The sequence below is a fragment of the Notothenia coriiceps genome, unplaced genomic scaffold, assembly GCF_000735185.1.
Source record: "Notothenia coriiceps isolate Sejong01 unplaced genomic scaffold, NC01 NC01_scaffold00035485, whole genome shotgun sequence".
In the NCBI taxonomy this organism is placed as follows: Eukaryota; Metazoa; Chordata; class Actinopteri; order Perciformes; family Nototheniidae; genus Notothenia; species Notothenia coriiceps.
The window spans coordinates 120,155-142,828 of record NW_011368186.1 but is presented as its reverse complement, the minus strand read 5'-3'; the positions used below and the strand labels follow the sequence as shown (position 1 = coordinate 142,828).

At 42.9% G+C, this 22,674-nt stretch overlaps 1 protein-coding gene across 1 annotated transcript in view; it reads right to left on the bottom strand.

The window, feature by feature from the left end:
* LOC104963003 (low-density lipoprotein receptor-related protein 1) overlaps positions 1 to 22,674 on the bottom strand; it is a gene marked incomplete at its 3' end in the record, with an annotated part of 90,260 nt that overhangs the window by 9,030 nt on the left and 58,556 nt on the right. Inside the window, exons 25-63 of the mRNA XM_010791549.1 lie at positions 20,719 to 20,923; positions 20,342 to 20,506; positions 19,982 to 20,226; positions 19,232 to 19,363; positions 18,140 to 18,367; positions 17,332 to 17,506; positions 15,164 to 15,258; positions 14,914 to 15,063; positions 14,594 to 14,734; positions 14,251 to 14,376; positions 14,013 to 14,144; positions 13,575 to 13,709; positions 13,217 to 13,346; positions 12,971 to 13,097; positions 12,560 to 12,711; positions 12,328 to 12,452; positions 11,767 to 12,141; positions 7,724 to 7,913; positions 7,404 to 7,608; positions 7,052 to 7,244; positions 5,600 to 5,725; positions 5,039 to 5,167; positions 4,829 to 4,948; positions 4,624 to 4,737; positions 4,366 to 4,515; positions 3,989 to 4,111; positions 3,776 to 3,892; positions 3,527 to 3,655; positions 3,265 to 3,387; positions 3,002 to 3,142; positions 2,470 to 2,657; positions 2,194 to 2,377; positions 2,025 to 2,110; positions 1,809 to 1,928; positions 1,506 to 1,693; positions 989 to 1,194; positions 708 to 896; positions 479 to 627; positions 26 to 119 (exon numbers count right to left, since the gene is read on the bottom strand). Of these exons, the coding sequence (XP_010789851.1) occupies positions 26 to 119; positions 479 to 627; positions 708 to 896; positions 989 to 1,194; positions 1,506 to 1,693; positions 1,809 to 1,928; positions 2,025 to 2,110; positions 2,194 to 2,377; positions 2,470 to 2,657; positions 3,002 to 3,142; positions 3,265 to 3,387; positions 3,527 to 3,655; positions 3,776 to 3,892; positions 3,989 to 4,111; positions 4,366 to 4,515; positions 4,624 to 4,737; positions 4,829 to 4,948; positions 5,039 to 5,167; positions 5,600 to 5,725; positions 7,052 to 7,244; positions 7,404 to 7,608; positions 7,724 to 7,913; positions 11,767 to 12,141; positions 12,328 to 12,452; positions 12,560 to 12,711; positions 12,971 to 13,097; positions 13,217 to 13,346; positions 13,575 to 13,709; positions 14,013 to 14,144; positions 14,251 to 14,376; positions 14,594 to 14,734; positions 14,914 to 15,063; positions 15,164 to 15,258; positions 17,332 to 17,506; positions 18,140 to 18,367; positions 19,232 to 19,363; positions 19,982 to 20,226; positions 20,342 to 20,506; positions 20,719 to 20,923 (6,102 nt within the window). The remainder of the gene's footprint in view (positions 1 to 25; positions 120 to 478; positions 628 to 707; positions 897 to 988; positions 1,195 to 1,505; positions 1,694 to 1,808; positions 1,929 to 2,024; positions 2,111 to 2,193; positions 2,378 to 2,469; positions 2,658 to 3,001; positions 3,143 to 3,264; positions 3,388 to 3,526; positions 3,656 to 3,775; positions 3,893 to 3,988; positions 4,112 to 4,365; positions 4,516 to 4,623; positions 4,738 to 4,828; positions 4,949 to 5,038; positions 5,168 to 5,599; positions 5,726 to 7,051; positions 7,245 to 7,403; positions 7,609 to 7,723; positions 7,914 to 11,766; positions 12,142 to 12,327; positions 12,453 to 12,559; positions 12,712 to 12,970; positions 13,098 to 13,216; positions 13,347 to 13,574; positions 13,710 to 14,012; positions 14,145 to 14,250; positions 14,377 to 14,593; positions 14,735 to 14,913; positions 15,064 to 15,163; positions 15,259 to 17,331; positions 17,507 to 18,139; positions 18,368 to 19,231; positions 19,364 to 19,981; positions 20,227 to 20,341; positions 20,507 to 20,718; positions 20,924 to 22,674) is intronic.

Sequence of the window (22,674 nt, the reverse complement as noted above, 5' to 3'; positions counted from 1 at the left end):
TAGTCATACTGGAATCATCACTCACGGCAGTCTGCAGGCTCGTCTGAGCGGTCCCCGCAGTCATCCTCAGTGTCACACTTCCACCAGAAGGGAATGCACTTGTCATTTTTGCAAACAAACTTGAAGGGACAGAAAAGGAAAAACAAATGGTTTTCAAGTTATTTAGGTTGGAAAAAATGTACTGTAAAGAAATCAGTATAAAAAAAGTGAATAATGAGTTAATACAGGTTAAACCAATAGCCAATAGCCTCTAGCTAAGATAAGATGGACCTTTATTAATCCCCGTGGGGAAATTCAGTTGTTTAAACAGCAACAGGGTAAGATTGAAAAACAGGACAGCACAGAAATGATATACAGTTCAGTAACTTTTAAAATAAGAAATTAATTGAATGAATATATATACTGTACATATTTGGGTCATATATAGGCTACATATTAAATATATTTACATGTATGTGTGCCGGTAAAGCTAGCTTACCTGACTTGCGGTGCAGTTAGACAAGCACTGTTTGCCATCGGCTGCTAGGTAAAAGTTGGTGGGGCAGGCACACTTGTAGCCCCCTCCAGGTGAGAGCAGACACAGGTTACTGCAGCCTCCGTTGTTATCTTGGCAGGGGTGGCCGACCACTAAAGAACAAGCAACGTAGATTCATCAGACAAGACATAGATTTACATGTTGTTGTGAATGACGAGCAACTTGGTTTTACCTTCAGGCTGGCGGTACGGGTGGTAAATGTGGACGTCCATCGGTCTGTGTAAGGTGCTGATCAGGACGGTCTTGTTGATTCCCAGAGTTTTATGACATCTGTTGATGGACTTTGTCTCCCAGTCTGTCCAGTAGATGTACTCCTCAAAAAGAGTCATAGCAAAGATGTGGGGAATATCCTGAACTAGAACTACAGAAGCAAAGGTAGAAAGACGAGTAAGTTAGTAACAACAACTTTAATATTACACAAACACACTTTAAATGAGTTTATGTGTGTGTTACCCGTGTGTCTGTTGGACCCATCCAGACTGGCAAATGCGATGTAGTCCTCGCGAGCATCAGCCCAGTAGATGCGGTCATTAATAAAGTCCAGTGTGAGGCCATTGGGCCATGTGATCTTATCCTCTATAATGGCACTCCTGTTGGAGCCATCCATCCCGATCCTTCCTATGTGGGGCGTGTCTCCCCAGTCTGACCAGTACAGGTACCTGTCAGGGATACTCTGAATTAGTTTAGGATATTGGTCATTACAAATCAGAATTTGACACCAACTACATTCCAGACATCTCATGTTTGTTAACTAAAACATTGAATTTCAAACCACTTGCAAAATCGCATAAGTGTTTAAATATACATAATAAACATTTACTGTAGCTAACAACTGATTAAGTTGGTTAACTCAGGAGTACATTAATTGATTGTGATAGTTAAGCGCACCAATGAAATAAATTTTCCCTGCTCACATAAATCTTTGCTGCTGCTTTTTGAGCCAGATCTTTTTAAGTTGTCTCGCTCTTACCCATAGCGCACGTCCACAGCCACAGCGCGGGGCTCTCTCAGGCCGCTGTTGACCAGAACTGTCCGGTACGCTCCGTTCAGCTTTGACACCTCAATTGTGTCCCGTCCCTTATCACACCAGTACAGGTTTCCCCCGACCCAATCCACTGCCAGACCGTCTGGGTTGCTTAGCGATGTGCGATGAAGGACCTGACAAATGAGCACGGATTCTTGATTAATTTTCCTTGTTTTTTTACTGCACATTCATGCAAAATGAATGAATTCCTTTTGATATGCAGCTATTATGTCCGTTTTCCACACTGACCTGTACGTCACTGCCGTTGATGTGCATGCGCCGGATCATGCTGCCCTGGGTGGTCACATCTGTCCAATAAATCTTCTCCTCGCGAACGTCGAAATCCAGAGCCACAGCATTGTTCAAGCCCTGTCAAAGCACAGGAGCTGCATCAGTCTGGGCCAGAGATAAACCCCCGTTTGCAGGATTTCTAAGCCCTCCATAAGCTTTATCTGAAAGTCTCACCTGTTTGAGAAGTGTGTAGTTGGAGCCGTCTAAATTGAGCCTCCTCAGATAGTAGCGGTTGGCAAATATCAGGAAGGGTTCTTCATCTGCAGGGAGGGGGAGACATCATATGCGATTAGGTTTATCCAAAACGCTTCCTGAATGTTATTAAACTTGTCTTGTTTCTTACCAGAGGTGGATTTGCATATGGTGGGGTTTTCAGGGCTAAGCTGGAAACCCTCCACACACAGACAGTGGAAGCTGCCGTGTGTATTGATGCAGCGCTGCGTGCAGGGATAGGTGGTTGTGCACTCATCTATGTCGACACAAGTCTTCCCGTCGTCTTTCAGACGGAAGCCAGGATGGCATCTACACTGTGAGGGGGCAAAGAACAAAGCAGGTAAAGCAACAGTGCATGCTGTTAGTGGAGAGCTAAAGTCAGATTTGCTCAGTGTTTGCCTGTTACCTTAAAGCCTATTTTAAGGTCTTCACAGAGCTGGGAGCAGCCGCTCAGTTTGCTGTTCAGGCACTCGTTAACGAAACAGTTCAGCTCATCGGAGCCATCGCCACAGTCGTCCTTATGGTCACAGAGCAATGTCTCATTGATACAGTTCCCATTGTTGCAAGCGTATGCAGTGTCGTTGCATTTCTTCTCTGTGAAAGGTAAGAAAGATAGGAAATCAGAAACAAAATGTTAACCAGCAGCTACTATCATTTCAGATTCTCAACATTTAGTCACAGCTCTTGAGAGTGCTTTCAAATAGCCAAATATGTTTTTTTGTATTGGTCACTTTTATGTGCAATAACATGTTCTTATGATGGATGGGCCATATCCATGTTTTCTTACTTTACTTTTGATCTTCTGCTAATGCTTTAATGTTGCTTGTCCACATTGTCCATATCACACAGGTGTTTATTAACATCCTGATTAATCTAATAGATATAAAATAATGTAAATTAAAGAACAATTTCTTCTGGAGTGCGTGTGTGAAACTAACCTGGGCCGTTGCAGTGTGGGTTCTTGGGGGCTTCATCAGAGTGGTCATGGCAGTCAAAGTCTCCGTCACACTCCCATGAACTCTGGATGAGGCAGCGTCCGTTGGCACAGCGGAACTCGCTGGGTCTACATGTCGGATATTCTGCAGCAAAAAAAAGCACAGAGGGTTGAACTCATTGTTAAAAGGGAGGAGGAGGAGGAGCGTTTTTTTTTTTTTTTTTTTAAATCTGCCCATCAGGAATAAGAGGTCATGGTTTCACTCACCACACTCCTGGGACTCGTCTGAGCCATCGCTGCAGTCGTTGTCATGGTCGCACACAAAGTGCTTGGGGATACACTGTCGGTTCTGGCACATGAACTCGTTGCTGCTGCACGTGTCGTTGAACACTGAGACATATACATATTTGGTGAGTGAATGAGGTAAATGCACCCCTCCATGTGCAGCACAGATGTATGTCTTTCTTTGCCTCTATGAGTTATTAAAATGTTCTTATTTTGACCAAATCCAACCCCAGCCTGCACTCACCACATCCGGCTTTCACGCTCTCGTCAGCCCCATCAGGACAGTCTTTGTCTCCGTCACACTTCCAACGCTGAGGGATACACATGTGTGATCCAGGACATTGGAACGCCTCAGGACTGCAGGTTTTGGTCTCTGGGATGGAAATAGATTATTTAAGTTTCGTGAATATACCAATATACCTTGTGTGCTTAATATGTTACTGCTAATGTTTCTTGTATATGTATTCATTAATGATTTGTGTCCAACACTCACTGCACTTGCTGTCCTCGTCACTGCTGTCTCCACAGTCGTCGGCTCCATCACACACCCAGCGGTTGGGAATGCAGCGATGGTTCCCACACTCAAACTGAGTGGCTGAGCAGAACTTATCTAGAGGTCGGGAAAGAATGTATAAAGAACTAAATACAAGTGCCAAAACAGGCTGTTGCAATTTAGCTTGTTTGGGGCTCTGGTATCTAAACTTACCACAGTTAGCCTCGTCTGCACCGTTCTCACAGTCATTCTCCTTATCGCAGGTCCAGCTCAAAGGGATACAACGTCCACTAGGACATGTGAAGAAATGTGTTGGACACTTGGTTTTCCTGCTCCCTACCAGCGACAGAGAATTGGCAAGTCAGAGGATAAAATACATTAGGATTTGAGCCAGAATGAGAAGAAAAACAGGAAACACATTTTAACACTGCAACGTTTTTTAAGGAGAACGTGTTCCCGAACTACAATTTAATGGATGAAAACATGTGCTGTTTTTGTTCCACTTGGAACAATTCAAAATCGACATCTCGCTCTGATCCATCTGTGGATTTTTTTTGTTGACCTTTTCCGAAAATATGCAAGTAGAATACCTGGGCAATTCCTTTCATCTGAGAAGTCTCCACAGTCATTAGCTCCGTCACACATCCATGAAGAGGCATAGCAGAGTGTGGTGAACTCGCACTTCTGAAATGTTACTCCCTTCACTCCAAGATGGAAGTAGCTGGAGCAGTCCGTAGCAGCTTGAAAAAAAAACAGCAGCAATATTCTTTTACTGTAGCCAAGTAGAAAGTGTTAGCCATTTTATACAACATTTACTTTACTGAATGAATCGGATCATTTTGACTTACTGCAGTTCATCTCATCACTGGCATCTTCACAGTCCACTTTCTGGTTACACTTGCTGGAGTTGGAGATGCAGCCTCCACTTCTGCACTGAATTTGATCGACTGTGCACAGTGTGGCTGACAAACACAAAAACATGAGACAGTATTTTTATAAATTGAAAATGTAATTTGACCGTAAGAACTCCTTTAATCTGGAGACTGGACTCACCGTTACAGAAGACTTCGTCAGAATTGTCCCCGCAGTCGTCCTTCCCGTTGCACCAGGAGCTGTGCCCCACACAGCGGCTGTTTACACAGCGTCTGTAACCCTTCTTGCACACCCGGTTGGCTGAGAACCAGACACCCAATGATACATTATAAATGTCAACAACAAAAATATAGTTGGAAATGTTTTGACTAAGAGAAAGCTTCCACTTACCACAGTAGGACTGTTTCTCATCAGACTTGTCTTTGCAGTGGGCCATGCCATCACAAGTCAGCGTGTAGTTAATACAATCTCCATTTCCACACTCAAACTCATCAAGGTTGTTACAAGTAGTGTTAAGGGCTGTGAGAAATAAACAGAAACATTTACTTTGTATTTGATCATATGAACATGCACAATATAAATGAATGGCATGCAACACTCATAACAATCATTAATACATATAAAAATGATAGTTAGTTAAAAAACAAAACAAGGGTGAATACTTGGTTTCTGACATATGTATAAATGTTGTGTTTTAAATGTTTTGCTAACAATTTCTTAAAGCTTCACAAATTATTTAGTCAGCATTAACACAAACTTAATGACACAAACTAATCATTAAAACAAACTAATGATATAATAACATAGCATCCTAATACTTAGTAAACAATCATGATCATCATTGAATTGTTTTGAAAAGCAAAATAACTATAATAAGGTTATAACTTTATATGGCACCATTTCTCTGGCATCCTAAGCTACACTTTTAGTTTCCCCCCTGTCGTTTATTACCTATGCAGGTGTTGTCTTCCAAAAGCTTCCTGTCACCACGGCAACTGCAGTTGACTCTTCCCTCAGAGGTCAGCAAACACAAGTCTTGGCATCCTCCGTTGTTAACACGGCACATAGAAAATTCACCTATGATGATGAAAGTAAAGGGAACGTTAACCACACACACACACACACACACACACACACACACACACACACACACACACACACACACACACACACACACACACACACACACACACACACACACACACACACACACACACACACACACACACACACACACACACACACACACACACACACACACACACACACACACACACACACACACACACACACACACACACAAGTAGGCTAAACTTTCCCCCATCCAACCTCCTGGCACTCAAGCAAACACACTTTCTTCCCCCCCCCACCCACATGTGCATCCACATCATCAGACAGATCGGCCTGCATGAATGTGGCGATGGCTCTGCCTCCCCTGAATGCATAATTCAATGTGACTCAATCTAAATGGGATTTGCAGCTATTACCACAGGCTCTCTGCTTGTATGGTCGCCGTGGGCATTGGAGCGAGAGAGAGTTTACTGAATGAGGCAACTTGAGGGGGAAGATGGCTGACGATGGGGGGGAAAAAAAATACAGGGCTGCATTGATTTATAGGGATACAGACAATAGCAGACGTAGAACAAGATGGGAAGGATAAGTTTGGATTTGAGTTAAAACTGCAATTCAGCACACGCTTCATTTACATCTGTTGCAGTCACTACTAGATTACTTCTGTCACATTATTAACATCTCTCTGTGAGTAGAAATACATATTTGTTTATTTGTTAGTATGTGCGTTTGTTCAAAGCACAACATTCGCTTCATAAAAAATGCCTAAATTCAACTTTTTAGTTTTTTTTTTAGATTCATTTGTCATATACATAATAACCGTGATATTATCCCCAAGGAACAATAATCTGTGCTGTAATGCAATTTTAAGACATTACCTCGATTCTAACAAGAAATGGTATCTTGATTTATCATGATGTAAAAAATGGGTGTTTATACACTCTCTTTAAACATGTTTAGTTGCATGTTAATGCAAAATGAGATGGCATGAACTTGTCAATTAACAGAGCTTTTGCTAAAGATTGAAATGTTTGTTTCGTTAATTGTTAGATTTAAACTTTTTTAAATCATCTTTATTATTGCTTTTTATGATGGACTTTTGTTTTTGTACCAATGCAAGGAAGTACCTTTGTAGGTATTTAAATTGGTAGATTAGCTCCTTAATTAAATAGTCATTATTTTCAAAATACGCACATACAGAAGGCTTTCAATCTTAACACCCAGTCCTTCACAATATGTACTTCAATCAATCTCTCACACCTTCACTCCACAGTTTATATTATTAATGACACACACACAAACAGCTGAATCCTGCACTGTGTAAACACTTACAGCTGTTGGTGTCATTGGCCACAGCCACGATGCCCATTGGCTGCTGAGGTATGTCTGCACGCAGCACCTTCATGTCTCCTCCTGTGTATTTGTCAGCCCGGAGCACGGCCCTCCTCACCCAGTCCGTCCAGAAGATGTAGTCACCGTACACAGCCAGGCCGAACGGATGCACCGGCTCATTCTTCAACACCACCTGCAGGGGGAGGCACATCCACAGCCATCACCTCACATTATAAATTCAGGAAAGGAAAGCCTTGTAACAAACCCCAAAATACAATCACACTGTAGAGTAAGCTTTCCTTTGCACAGCCTCATATAATTACAAAGTGTTTTTACTGTGTATGTCACTCACATAGCGGCGAGTGCCGTCATACTCGCAGCGCTCTATTTTGTCTAGTGTGGCATCGGAGAAATACAGTTTTTCAGCGCGGTGGTCTATGGCCAGGCCGTTAGGGGTTCGTATGTCATTCCCAATGATCACAAGGACATTGGAACCAGACAGTGTGGCACGCATGATACTGGGAGACTGCTCATTCCAGTTGGTCCAAAACATGAGGCTGCAGGAGAGAGATAAAAAAACTATCAGTAGTGTTCATGTTCACTTTCGGACTTACTTAAGGAATCGTTTTTATTGCAAGGAGGTGTGATGTGAGTTCATGTAATCTCTCTAACCTCTGACACTCATCAAGGACAAAGGCTCTCGGGTGGTCATCGCCTGACATGGTGACCACGCTGTGCCTCTCAACGGCACCCCAGCTGCTCTGGTCCACGGTGTGCCGGGTGATGGTTGAGGTAGTGTAGCTGGTCCAGTACAGCATATCCCAACCCCTGTGATACGCCAAGCCCTCCACAGAGCCAATATCTGAAAAAGAATCAAGCAATAGAGATGAATACAGAGAGTAGTGTGGAGAAGAAAGAAGAAAAAGAACCACAAAGAGGGAGAAGGCAGAAGAGAAAAGAGGGAAAGGAAAAGAAGCGTGTTATATGTTAAAAGGCCAAATGTGGACTGTCTGGTAGCAGTTCAGTGTTGGCAGACTGCTGTGGGACAGCACAGAGTCAGGGCTATGGACATGACAGCTTGGTATTAATGACCAAGAACACAGTGTGATTTGAGGCTTTTATCCAGCAAATAGCTCACTAAAAAGGTCACAATAACAGTTTCCGCCTAGCGTATTACTTTCCATCGCACTTCCTCATCAACAGATGAGAAATAAAAAGTCATTGTTTCTGCCCCACAGCCTTGAAATGAGTAAGATGTTCAGAGCTCCTTGCCTGCACACAGGCCAGAGGACAGGCAACAGTCAGCCAAGATATAATTACACATCAACAAAGTTATGCAGAGGCAGACAGAAAGCAGCTGGTCCACTGGTAAAGTGTGCTTGAGAAAAGTATACACTTGAAAAGACAAATCAGAAACCTCCGATGATAAATAATTGTTATTAGCAGCCTTCTTGTTACTGCCATTGGACGGGATTAATGATAAGAGCTGGCCTTTACAGGGCTGGGTATGATCACTCTCTTTCAGCGCGGTTCACCACCAGGTGGGACACTTAACACTACACCTCAACATCTCCAGCGCAACGCGGCTAACATGAACCAACATTTGACTGGCTCATGCTATGAGCCTGTGAATGGGGCAAAGGAAGAGGAGAGCCAAGCGAAGGCACGCTAGGCAAAAACAACCGCCTTCTACTTCTAATGGTCATAAATCAATTCCCCTCAAATCGATGAGGAGCAACATGAAATCCATTCGCCCTTATTTCCTCTTTCCTTGGTGCTGTTAATGAATTGTAAATCTCTAGCCGACAGCACTCTCTACTCAAATTCTTGCTTTTGAGCTCTGTTTATCTCCACATTGTTGACCCAAGCCTATCTGGGTCCCTGTACATGTTCGCTTGTTGTTGACGATAAAACAGATGAGCTGAATTTACAGCTCTTGAGCTCAGCTGGTTAAACTGACACTGATAGTTCTTTATTGCAGTTATCTGCGGTAGGTGTGATAGCACTTCAGTGTTTGCTGACCTGCAGTCAATAATTACCCAGATTTCTGAAGGCAAACACTAAATCACTGTCACCCTGTTTATGTACCATACATGTGTGTGTTCCTTATACATGTGTGTGAAGGCACACTTGGAGAAAATGTATAGATTCTTTCAGAAAATGAACAAAAACAGTGGACCCTGGGAAACTATGTCTGGCCCCATTAGGCCCTCCCCCAGAGGGCCATGCCAGCCTATCTCTGGCCTGCTCTGATAATCAGTCCATAGTTCACCTGCTGCCTACTCTGCTTCATCCTGCCTGACTGTCGCTATTCGCCTCATGTTTGCTTCTACGCTAGAGTTGTCTTTCTCAGGAGATCTGCTCCATGGAGGCAGGATTGCGGCTGATTGTGGATAGCTGAGCCCAGGCCTAATTGAGATGTCATGTGGAGTAGCCGACTGCTCTGAGGTGACAGGAAATCACAGAACTGACGCCGGCAAGCTCTCAACACTTGGACGCTCGTAACAAGAGAGGAACAGCTAAGAAATCAGGAGTTTCTTGACTTTAATGGAGGGGTCTGAGTTTATTTCACTCACTTTACCGCCCCCGGCCAATCATAGGTGGAGCTGATTGCGAGGACTGGAGTAGCCTGGTTCACACACAGCACAATGGAAGCAGCTTTAACTCTACTACGAAAATTGACATTTGCTGAATGTATTTTAAAAGGAGTTTCATTTTCATAACGTTAGGGACATAAATCAATGTAGTTTGTGTGTATGTATGTATTTATATATATATATTACATCCACCTTCAGTACTTGTATTGGTTAATTTTACCATGAACGTTTGAAGAAGTCGTTGGGAAATCAATACGCTGTTATTTCTAAGTAAACTGTTATTGGCTCATCGCATGATTCATCATTCCCACACGTATTATCTGTAGTTTTATGACCTGCTTGATAATATTCGACCCAACCAAAGGACAACAGTGGCAGTATGACTGAAAGACGTCTCCATAACTGAAGACAGGATGAACTCTACGGGCTCAGAGGATCTGCTCGGGAACAGCAGTGACACCTCACTGGGGAATGTGGAGCGGGTCCTGGTCCCGATATTAGATGTACTTATTCTGCTGCTGGGAGTTAGCGGTCACACATTGGTGATAGTGATCTTGTGTGGAAGGCGGAGAAGTGGGATGGGAGCACGGTCCCCTCAAAGCTCCATGACAGGAACCGGAACTGACGCCCTCCTGCTGGCTCTGAGCGCAGCAGACCTGCTCCTGCTCTCCATGCTTCCCTTCCACACTGCTGCTGTAGCCATGCAGCAATGGCCGTTTGGAGACTTTATGTGTCGTCTGACGGGCTTCCTTGGCTCTGCCTGCTCCTCAGCCAGCGCCTTCACGCTGGCCCTGCTGGCTGTGTCTCGCTATCTGACTGTGGTGCGGCCTGCCAGAGCCTTCAGCCTCCTCTCCCCATGCAGGGTGTCTATAGCAGTTGCGCTCCTCTGGGTGCTGGCGTGCTGCCTGGCCACCCCCCAGCTGGTATTTCGCTCTGTGGGGACCCCACGTCGAACACCTGATGGCCTCGCTTGCTTTGCTTTCCAGACCCGCAAAGACCAGCTGATCTATGGATTGTTTCACTTCCTCGTGGCCTTCTTGCTTCCACTGGTAACCATCGTGGTGGCTTACAGCAGCATATTCATGTTTCTGTGGGGGAGGCGGCATGCAGGAAGGGCCCCTCAAGTAGAGCGCTACCAGAGCAAAGTGACTCAGACGTCTGCCATGCTGGTGCTGGCCTTCACCCTGTGCTGGCTGCCGTCATACGGCCTGACGCTGGCCTTATTGGCGGATAAAAGCTCAGGGGCCACTGGTGCCTCCCCACGTAATGGCCCCTTCACTGTATTTGCCCGCCTCATGGCTACCTCCTCTACAGTGATGAACCCCATCCTGTATGTACTGATGTCCCAAAAATTCAGAAAAGACCTACTGAGGCTGTTCAAGAGGGGAGGACAAAGGGCCAATGTTTCTGTGACTATGGCTGCTGCCTGACAAAACAGCTAACACACAAACACTGGGAAAGTCCTCACAACCGGGAATAACTGTAAACAGTAATTACAAACTGAGTTGCTTTTTAAAAAAAAAAACTAAATGAAAAGAATGCACACAATCATACTCTCAGAGGAAAGTATACTTGAATGGCAAAATAGCAATACCAAATAACACTACAAGGAAATCTAACCGGTAGCCCTGGGAGGGGCCGCTCTACAGGGACACTGGCACAAACAATCCTGAATCACGCATTCCTTGTAAAACGGTTTAAAGTAAAGACACTTCAGTAAAACATTAACTGCGCACATGGGTGTTTTTTTCTGAGATAAGGTGAATGAAGGTCTATCTGTACAGTGTTTATGCTCCACTTTGTTCCCAAAGCTTTCATTTTGTTTTCTAGTTTGGCTACAACTTCAGAAGAAAAGCTTCCTGGTTGTGTTTAGATCACTGGGGTTATTTTGGGCTCCAGCCGTTTTCTTTTCCACAAGATTTTCTCAGTGGGGGGTCTGATGTGTACAACTAAGGTTCTTTGACATTCAACAAGAAATGTATAACCAAAGGACAGGACAATGTCAACTTTGGGAGGGCGATTCAAATATAGATAAAATGGGATAAAAGTTAAGTGGAGGTTTATTTTTAAAAGATAAAAAAAAAGGTTTACACAGATGTTAGATGTGTGAATACTCACTTTCTACCACAGTCTTGCGGTCAGATCCATCATCACTGATCTGCTGGATGTTGCCAAAGTGGATGTCACTGAAGAATATACGGTTAGCTCCTTTTCCTCCACCTCCTCTGTAATCAAACGTAAGTGCTATGACATTCTTCATGTGCTCCGGGTCCTCAAACGGTTTAATGGGTGCATTTAGGTTGTTTTCATCCGATAGGTGGACACTCTTCAGTATGGTGCGCTCTGAGTAAAGCAGGTAGCCGTCATAGTCCCGGCAGCTGCAGCCATCTTCAGCCAGCATGCCATGAGCGCAGGCACAGGTCCGCTGTCCGTTGCCACGGAAAAGGCAAAGCTGCTGGCACCCGCCATTTTTATCTTTGCACACGTTTGTTCCTGTAAACAGACATTAAATCTTTTAAATAATCATCAACTACAATTACATTTCTCAAACTTGAAAATCATTCATAGAAAACATTTTAAATTACATTGAAGTGAGGTAGTTAATTAAAATATTTAATATATTATAATTTTTAATTTCTTCACTTGTAAAGCAGACAATGTTTTCAAATCAGTGCTTACCCTGCTGCCTGGCCCTGTTGAACACTTTGATGTCTTTGAGCTGTACTCCAATACCAGTCCTCAGAGACACAGAGTCTGTGGCGTTGTCCTTGTTGCCCCTCTTTATGGAGCCATTAGCATGTGTCCTGGTTCAAAAAAGTAGCAGAAATTAAGCTTAACATTTTTTTAAATGTTAAAACTAAAGACTAATATTCCTCCTAAATAACATACAAATGAGGGTGTAATATCTGACCTGTCACTCCAGTATATGTAGTTTTCAAACACAGACACAGAAAACATGTCCATGTTGTTGTTGCCCAGCACAACTTCCCTGTTCTCTCCCGTCTCCAGGTTAATGCGTTCAATCTTGTCCGTCCTGGCATCACACCAGTACAGCAGACTCTCCTACATGCACAAGGATGATAACGGTTACAGTGATGTTGGGATGCAGGGCCCGCTGTCTGCACTAGGGCTGCATTCTCAATATTACGTTTTTTAAAAATTATATTTACTGTGTTTCATGTTGATCTTTTGATTAAAACAACTGATTAATTAAAGGATACAATTGTGTGTAAGCCAACTAGAATTTTTTTCGGCGGGGACAGCCTTAGTCTGCACTGTAACATAGTGATATTAAAGCAAGAATGGGTCTGTTAAACTGCACCTCATAGTCAACGGAGATGCCGTTGGGCCAGCTGATACTGGAGTTGACCAGAACAGCCCTCTGCGTGCCATCCAGACGAGACCGCTCAATACGAGGGTACTGGCCCCACTCTGTCCAGAACAGGTAGCTAGACACACACACAAACACAGCAAAGCACAGCTTCCTCAGTAATCAATAATGAGAGAGATTAGAGAAGCAGAAGCTACAGACAGCTACAGTGCTAATTGGAGTGTTGTTTCCTCTCACCCTTTTGCAGGGTGGACAGTGATGGCACGAGGCTTGTCCAGGCCCTGGGAGATCACCACATAGCGAAAAGAGCCATTCAGTCTGGCCACCTCTATCACATCAAAGCCTTGGTCCGTCCAGTAGATGTTTCCTGTAGAGGATGGAGGAGAAACAATGATTATTTGACCTTATTTGAACTCCTTTCTGACACTTCAGAAGTTACTGTTATTGACCTTAGAATAAAAATAGTTTTTTTACAGTTCAGGTGTTTCTCTATTTTTTTTGTCTTTTCTTGTTTTCTCAGTTAAATTAATCTCCCTTCCTGCTGGGTGGTAACATAAAAGCAAGGATGATGGACAGCAAAATAAATGTCCCTCACCTGCTATCCAGTCCACAGCGATGCCCTCCACCCTGCCGATGCCGTTGGTGACCACATCCTCTCTCCAGGTCTGGTCTCTCTTGGCTCTGCTAATGGTGCTCAGGCCCATGTCCACCCAGTAGATAGTGTCATTGTCTGTGGAAACAGGTCAAACATTACATAACGTATCCTATACTCAATAAAGTCAGACCGAAGCACTCCTTTGTGCATCAGTCAATTCTCACAGTAAAGCTAAATCCCAGATCAAATGCACGCTAAAGGGTCTTTGAGCATGTTTTCTCTCAGTGATTGTGCTGCTACATTAAATGTTTGTTTTTCATGTATTGTGTCTTGATATTTGTCTATGTTGATGTTATACATGGAGCAGCTTTAATACTGGGGTAATTCATTTGTATTAAGCGTTTGAGTAAAAAAACACATGTTGTAAAAAAGTCTTACCAGCATGGAAATCTATGCCCACAGCAAGCGATGTGCCCGACACCGGTACCAGGGCGTCAGACTTGTCAGACGGGTCCAAAGGAATACCACGTATGCCTTCATGCACAGAGTACAGCAGGAAAGAGCCAACACCTACAGCAGACAAATACAATTCATTGTTTTGAAGTTGCATCAGACATCTATCACTTCCAAATTTGGGTGAAAGAAGAAAAAATTCATGTGTATGAATGTGACGTACCCTCACAAGACTGTTGCCCTGTGCGCAGGCTGTATCCTGCAGTGCACATGCAGGCTCTGGTGGTCGGGGAGGTGGGGAGACACAGCTGGGAACAGTCTCCATTGTTATTACTGCAGAGATTGCTGCCTGGGAACACACAAGCATGTGAACAAAAACACAAAACAAATCAAAGAGGAGTTAGAGACATGATGTGCTTTGGCATAGATAAACAGGCCACATGCAAAAAGCAGAACAACACTTCAATGAGATGCTTTTTACCCTGGATTTAAAAACAGTTTTCTCACTCTTTAACAAAAAGATGTATGGAAAGGTTCAGAAAAGAGTTGCAGTTCTTTCCCTGTACCTTTCTGCACAGTTTCATTGTAGATTTTCATGTGCATCATGGGAGATGTGCTGTTCCTCAGGATTTTCCAGGTTCCGCCGTCCTTCTTGTCGCAGGTTCCTATCTGGTCAGTTCCTTGGTCGGCCCACCACAACTTGTCTCCTAAAGGATGCAACAGAAAACAGGATGCTCAACACTCTTCCTGAGAAGCACACCTAACTTTGGGAAGCCATATTTTAAAAAGGCACACAAATACACTTGCAACACAGTCTTGTTATCTTGTGTCACTGCTAAGCTATTACAGTATCTATGGCTACAATTAGTATGTTCTGGAAGCTTACCCATGATGGCAAGAGCAGTAGCCTTGGTCAGCTTGCCCTTCACCCCCTCAAGTATTTCCAGGCCAGAGCCGTCCAGTTTGCAGCGGTTGATGGTGCTGTTTCCTGAGCTGATCCAGTACAGCTGCTCAGTGTCAAAGTCAATAGAGAGGCCTGAAAAACAAAGACAGAGCTGATGTGTAATGGCTTGCCCCGTCACTAGGGCGCACTGTCTGTCATGCAGTCCCACAAAGAGGTTGATCATGGCCCTCACCGACAGGGCCTTTCTGGCTAGTGAAGAGGAGGCTGTGGTTGCTGCCGTCTGTGTTGGCTATGCTGATGTTGTCCCCATCTGTCCAGTATAGTTTCCTGAAAGAGGCCATAGAGAGCTTTTTTTAAAGATTTATTTTCAGCATATCATACTTTAGCTCATTCACTAAACATTATCAAAAGACCACATAATGACACTGACAAGCCACACAATACAATCCACAGTGCTCAGTGTATGGCACAAGGTCAAGTGTTTTGTTATTGAAAACATATTTAAGGGAATCAATATGTTGACATGAACTTCCTGTCGCACTGAAGCATATCCACTTCACCTCTTTCTCCCATTTAAAAATATAAAGTAAATATATTTTTACAGTCCACATTCCACATGTCTTGATCTTAGATATTCCATATGTACACGCTGACACTTGGCAGGACCGGATTCAGCAACTTTCCACCTTTTTATTGGAATGAATTACAGCAAGTTAGATTCTTATATTCCTACCATAATGTGATGTTTTTTATAAATTATTTATTTTAGTTTTGAACATGTGGCTATGGTTTTCAGTTTTAAGGTTGTATGTTGGATCTTACACAATGTTTTTTATAAAACCAAAACTGTACTGTGGAGCATCTGGTCTTAAAATCACAAACAAACCATTTGTGACTTTCTCATGAATGATTTAAAAAAAAGATGTGTTGTTTTCAACTTAAGTCCAAATGAAGTTCAACAGATAGTGACATTTTGTAAAGCTGCAATTTAGCTGGGCTCAAATCAAGAAAAGCAATTTAGCTGGCTCAAATCAAGAAAAGCCAACTAAAAATATTTTTTACAGCAATCGATTCAGCAGCTCAAAAAAAAATCACATCTGACTTATCTTCTTTATCACTGCCCCGCACATTCGAATGAGAACCTTTCTTTTGTCTTAACTTTGGTACTTTTCAAACTGGGCAAAGTCCTCAGTGAACGAACACACACACACACACACACACACACACACACACACACACACACACACACACACACACACACACACACACACACACACACAATTGTGTGTCACTGTGTTTAGACTGTGTGTAATCTATGTTTAAATAGTATCTGTCCTCTGCCTCATCACCCACTTCCTGTTAAATCCCACCACATCCACCACACCCTTCATTTGTTTGCTAAGATGCCTTTAAATAAAGGTTCTGCAGCATTTAAACACCCAGATTCTCATGTTTATTTGCACACACACACATTCAAGTTTGAGTTTGTCCCTCCCTGACTCTTCGCCCCCACCCTCTCCTGGACGTATTCTAGGCCGTGTGTTTGTGTGCAGAAAAGGAGGACGCAGCCCCAGCATATGGATCCAGCATCTGCTTCTCATTTTCCCCCGTGCCAACAATGCTCAGATCGGAAACATTCCTCCGCTTAAGTAGGCTAAGTCTTTGAACGAGAGGAAGGAGTACACAAAAAAACACAAGAAGGCAGAGACATTTCTTAAGAAAATATCCTTTCTTCATCCAGCTCAAATGCTCAGAAGCACACATATTCCTGCGGGGCACAACTAAATATATAAATACAGATGGTCTGCCTCTGCTCTGCCGGTAAGAGGAGGGGCCGAGGCCAGGTTATGTGTGGGGAGTGGAGGGGGACGAGGTTTGAAGGGGGGAGCAGGAGGGGAAAATGGACATTTGCTAAACAAGGCAGGAGGCGGACCGAATTCAAGATAAACACTGGAACAGAAATAGAGACAGAAAGCGACAGAGTCACCAGCAGTAAATAATTCACAGAAAGTCTTTCTGAGTGCAGAAGCTATGTTTTTAAAAATAGAAATGGAGCTAGATGGAGAAAGAAAGCGACAGAGGAGAAAGATGACATGAGGGGAGAAAATTGGAACCACTTCCTGAGTGAAGAAACAGTCAGAGGTCAGCGAACATCTACACAAAACTACTCTGCCTGTCACTGCTGACTGCAAACAGAGTGGAGCCTGACAGCCAGACATGCTTAGTGTGTGTGACTGTGTGCACACACACTTCTGTGTGTATGTGGTGAAGGTTAAAGGTAAAATCAAGAGGGTGTCTGAGAACAATTTCTGAAAGCTTCATTTGGACTCAGTGTGACAGCATAAGTGTGTGTGTGTGTGTGTGTGTGTGTGGGTGTGGGACAGTGTGTAGATGACCAACCCCAGTATTGGATGCAGCACAAGACAGTGAGGTTTGTCCAGGCCCTGGATGACAGCATTTTTGAAGGAGCCGTCCAGTCTGGCAACATTAATCTGTTTCTTATTGGCATCATAACTGGTCCAGAACAGGTTTCTGGAAACCCAGTCCACTGCCAGGCCGTGAACGTTGGGCAGATCTAAAAAAAATGAAATAACACACACAGCCATTAATCAAACACCTGTCAAGACTGGCTTCTCATTTATAATGTGCCAACACTGATTTGATCCTCTAATTGATTACAATATTATCATCTGTAGCCACAGTCGCTATCTCATTAACGCCAACTCTTCAGCTATTTATTTGTATCTTTCCAGGGAACTGGTTGAAAATCATTAGCTGTGTAAAAGGCTGTTAAATATACATGTGATTGTTACACGAATGGATATCATGCTAAAAATACACCCTCTTAAGTCTTTGTCTGCACAGTAGACACTTTACACTTGCTGAGCTAATTCTAAAGAAAGAAGGGTTTAGAAGGGTTCAACAACAGTGTCGATTGTCTCTTTGAAAACTTAGCTACAAGAGCACAACAGCAACAAAAATAAAATATATTTAAATAAAATATATGTATTATTTTCCAAATTAATCTGGGAAATGTATATTTGCTACATCTGAATAAATAAAAAAAAACTGCCAAAATGATGCTTAATTGCTAGATCTAATATTAAAATAACAAATAGATAAATATATAAAAGTCCAGGCTTTATTGTTTAAGAGAACCAGGTATATGGAGCCAGGTGTAAATGACTTTGTGTTGCCTCCTCCGTACCAGCAGAGATTACGGTCTCAACTCCGGTGCCGTTGATGAAAGCTCTCTTGATGGTCTGGGTGCGAACATCTGACCAGTAAATACGATGCTCCAGAGCATCATAGTCCACCACTGTCACATTGTCAATATCAGGCACAGTGAAGGAGATGATGTAGTTGTAGTAGGGGTTGTCGATATCCACCCCTCTGATCTCAATCTGGCGAGCGTACAGCAGGAACTGACGAGACTCTGTAAGGAGGGAACATGTTGACATGCATCCTTCAGTAACTGACCAAATCTTCAGTATTCAATGGGGGTAATCAGGAGTTAAATGCAGCTTTAAGTTCAAAGTAAAATGCATGAGTGCACGCTAATGCTCGAGTTGTAGGGATAGTTGGTTGCAGCATGGATCGCTGCTCCTGCACATTATTCCTGCCCCTTGAACAAACAGTTAATCCAATTGCATCTTTGACTCTAATGATTGTGTCTGTCTTGCTGGCTAACTCAATAGCACAGCCATGACAGCGGGAGTGAATTCAATCAGTGCAGAGACGCTACAATTGCATTGGTCTCAACAGTCCTATCATCACTTAACTGTGTGCAGCTTACATGATAGACAGGGAGGAAGGGAAAGACACAGAGAGAGGGGGGGGAGTAATGACAGTGTTACGCTGTATCGGCCAGGCCAGACTAGCTGGTGGATGTGGAGGGTTGTGGCTGATGCCTGAATCAGACAGAATGGGGCTCTCCGTTCCATTACCCCTGAAGATAATAGAAAGTGCTGCCCTGAATACTAAACTCGAACACAGACTGAACACGCTCTCACTTTTCATGGACAGACACTTCAATGCACTCAAAGCTGTCACAGCAAATAGCACCTCAAAGTGAAAAAAAGTCTTGTTAAATGTTTTCTTACACACACACACACACACACACACACACACACACACACACACACACACACAAATAAACAATTCTGCAAGGACAGGGATAACACTGTGGCATTCAACTTGCCAAGACAAGCAGAGGGGTAAATTATCTGCTAACTCAAAGGGGAATCAAAGAGTATGTTTTCTACAGTAACTGCATTTTTGTATGCGTGTTCACACTTACCATAGCAAGTGCGTCTGTCAGGGCCCAGCTTCATGAGGTGAGGGCAGGCACACGAGAATGTCTGGTTGTAGTTGATGAGACATAGATGAGAGCAGGGATCCTTTCCATCTTTAGCCGCACATGGGTTAGGAGCTGGGGAGAAGTTGCAACGACTACTTTAAAGCAAATGTGTATTTCGGTGGTTGGGGTAAAACTGTGGAATTCTCAACAGAATGATCTAGAATTGTATAAGTATTTTTCAGTTAAAGAACTTGTATAAATTAAGAAAAATGGGACTATATGAAGCGGAATGTGTACTGGTACTGCATTGGTAAATATTTGTGATGTCTGTTCTTATTATTCTTATTATTTTATTTTTATCATGCACCGCTTTCCCCTCCGACTCCAGTAGGACTTAATCAGAGATGTTTTCCTTGTACATGTGATGTTTTGGTGTTGTTTTTGTTTTGTTTCTTTCCGTTAACTGTCAACACATTTTTTTTGGTACGTTTTTGTGTTTCTCTTATTTTCCTACGATACTGTTATATTAAAATAAAAAATAAATAAAAAATGTATTATTATATTATTAAAAAAAACAACTCACTATACTTAGAACATCTCATAAATCAGCAAGTACAATATTGAGTTGTAACTCTCATTAGGAATTTGGTAGTTATATATCAGTTGTTTCTTCTGATATAATATATGATATTACCTTTATTTCAAGCTGTATCTCTACAGTATGTGCAGGCTTATGTGTGTGTTTCTCACCCTGCGGCTGTCTGGATGGATGGTAGACCTGAAGGTCAAAAGGTTGTGTGTTGGTTCTCTGGACCACAGTGACGTTGCCTCCTGTCCACTTGTTTGCCTTTGCCAGTGTGTTGGTCCTCCAGTCTGTCCAGTAAACCTCCCCTCCATACATAGTGACGGCGAAGGGATGTGACAGATACTCATGTCCCCTCAGAACCTCGATCAGCCCGGAACCATCATACTTGGCTGAATAAATGGCATCAGACCTGTGTATAGCACAAATTGCAATTAATGCCTGTGTGTGACTGAAAGATACAGCATGTGCAAGTAAAGGTGTTTACTGAATGTGCTTGTTTTCATGTCTGGGCTTTTTTTAATGACCTGGCATCAATCCAGAAGATGCGGCGCTCTAGATAATCTACAGTGAGCCCATTTGGCCAGCCTCCATTGCCAGTTTCCTTATGGATGGTCTTCCTCCCTTCTCCACTCATGGATGCAGCCTCAATCCTGGGCAAGCTGGCATCCCAGTCTGTCCAGAACAGGATCCTGCAAATGTCATGCATGCCGCAACATGTACATGCAGTTATTGAATCATTAACATACAGTATGTTCAGGAATCAGATCTGTATATAGCACAACTTTTCAATTAAATCCTGGGTATGACCGCTAAACAGCTCCCAGCTACCAAAAGTAATTACTATTAGCTTGTGTTGTATATGTGCATTATTTGATATTGGCAGAAGGTACAGTAATTATACCCGTCCCGGGGATCCAGGGCGATGGCTCGAGGGTGCTCCACCTCCCCGGCCAGCAGCGTGGTCCTCATGGTGCCGTCCAACTTGGCCACCTCAATCTGATCCAGGTTGCTTTCCACCCAGTAAATGTTTCCTGCTATCCAGTCCACTGCCAAGCCCTCAGGGGTAGCCAGGCCATACTGAATCACCACATCAAAGCTGGTTAAAGCTGCAAGGAGAGATACAAATGATCAATGGTTCTCTTAGAGTTAGTTGACTTGAAGGTGTGTTATCACCCCCTTCCCTTTTTATACAGTGGAAATATATACTTGATTGTGTCTTTAACCCTGAACATTTCGACAAAAGTCCTAAACTTTGTTTGTTTTTAAATGTATAGACCTTACTATCTAACATGGTGGAAAAGAAAGAACAAGCAGTGTCTTCTCATATAATCCATATTTTTAGAGAAATCTGACGTAATCGTGTCCATTGTACGACTGATTAAAATAAACATTTCTCCGGGGCGTTTGAGTTCCTAATTAATTCACACAGTATTTCAATATAGACCGATAAAGGCTCCGAAGGCTTGGGTTTGCTGATGGCAACATTTCAGATTGTGCTGTAACCCGAAGCGCTGATCTGCTTCGCTTCAGTATTTACTAATTATGTAAATGTAATCTAGCTATTTGGATTCAAAGCTAACATTGCATCACAATCTGTAATTCCTTTAATGAAATGCTTGGATGCTTTGTTCATGAGAAAACACATGTCAGAAGGATTCAATGGAAACACATATGTTTACAGTAGTGGCTCAGCAGGGGGTGTAAATATGTGGTGTCTTGCAGGGCTAAAGAAACACAACCTCTTTCTATCCCTTTCATTCTTCACTGGGCTCTAATCTGAGGGAGATCTAATTATTTGATGATTCATTATCCTGTGTGTAGCAATGAAAACACACGCTCACTGAATGTAGCCCATTGTTTGCGCTTAGTAAACCTTGCAAGCAACAGCCATGTGCACAGACAAATTCATATATCAACAAAACCAAACTGTAGACTTGGACACATGATTGTATCCATATTATTACTACTGCTGAGGTGATTATAAGATGTTATCCACAGTGATCATGATCGACTGGTCTGGCCTTTCTAAAAAGACATCTAATTTCTGCTTAGCACCAAAAGTGAACATGTTTTATTGTCTGTTCTTGCTCGTTAGGCAGTGCCACAAACATTTGAGATACAACATAATAGCTATCACTGACATGTCAATAAGGTTAAAGTTTTGACCTTTAAGGAGACCTATCATGCTATATTTGAATAATATATTGTAGGGCCATACCTATATAAGGTATATTTATACGTTTTTTTTTTCAAAATACCAAACAGATCATACATTTTAGCCATGCCTCATTTCGCTCTATTTTGCTCTCCTCCACCCCTGTCCATGCGCTGCAGCTGACCACGCCCCCCTGCAAAGGAGGGGGCCGAGTTACGAGCATCATGTTACCATGCTGTTACCATGCCACAGCAACCTCTCATTCCCCTGATTGGTGGAGAGTTGGCCATATAGGCGGAGCTCCTCGTCACTGACGTCAGACTATTTTCAAATCTGGATCAGTCTATATCAGATCCGTTAAAGCCCCATTTTTAGAGATTTGGGTATGGAGGAAAAGAGAGAGGGTTGTGTTTTCTGACACTTGGTGAGTTCCCTGACACACCAACGTAAGAGTTGGAAAAATTACGGAGGGTCTCATAATAAGTAAAAAGCCACATATATAAGACGAGACTTTGCCTGCAGGTAAATTACGTACGGTTAGTTGTCGCAGTATTAACGGTGGTTAATGACTGTTTTTGTTGTCAGCACGGAATACAGAAAAAACTTTTTAGCTTTCTTACACGATAAAATCAAATTTTACTCTTGAGTATAAGCGAATTTCCCCTGAGATAAGTACATGCAGATCAACGGGGATATGTACTA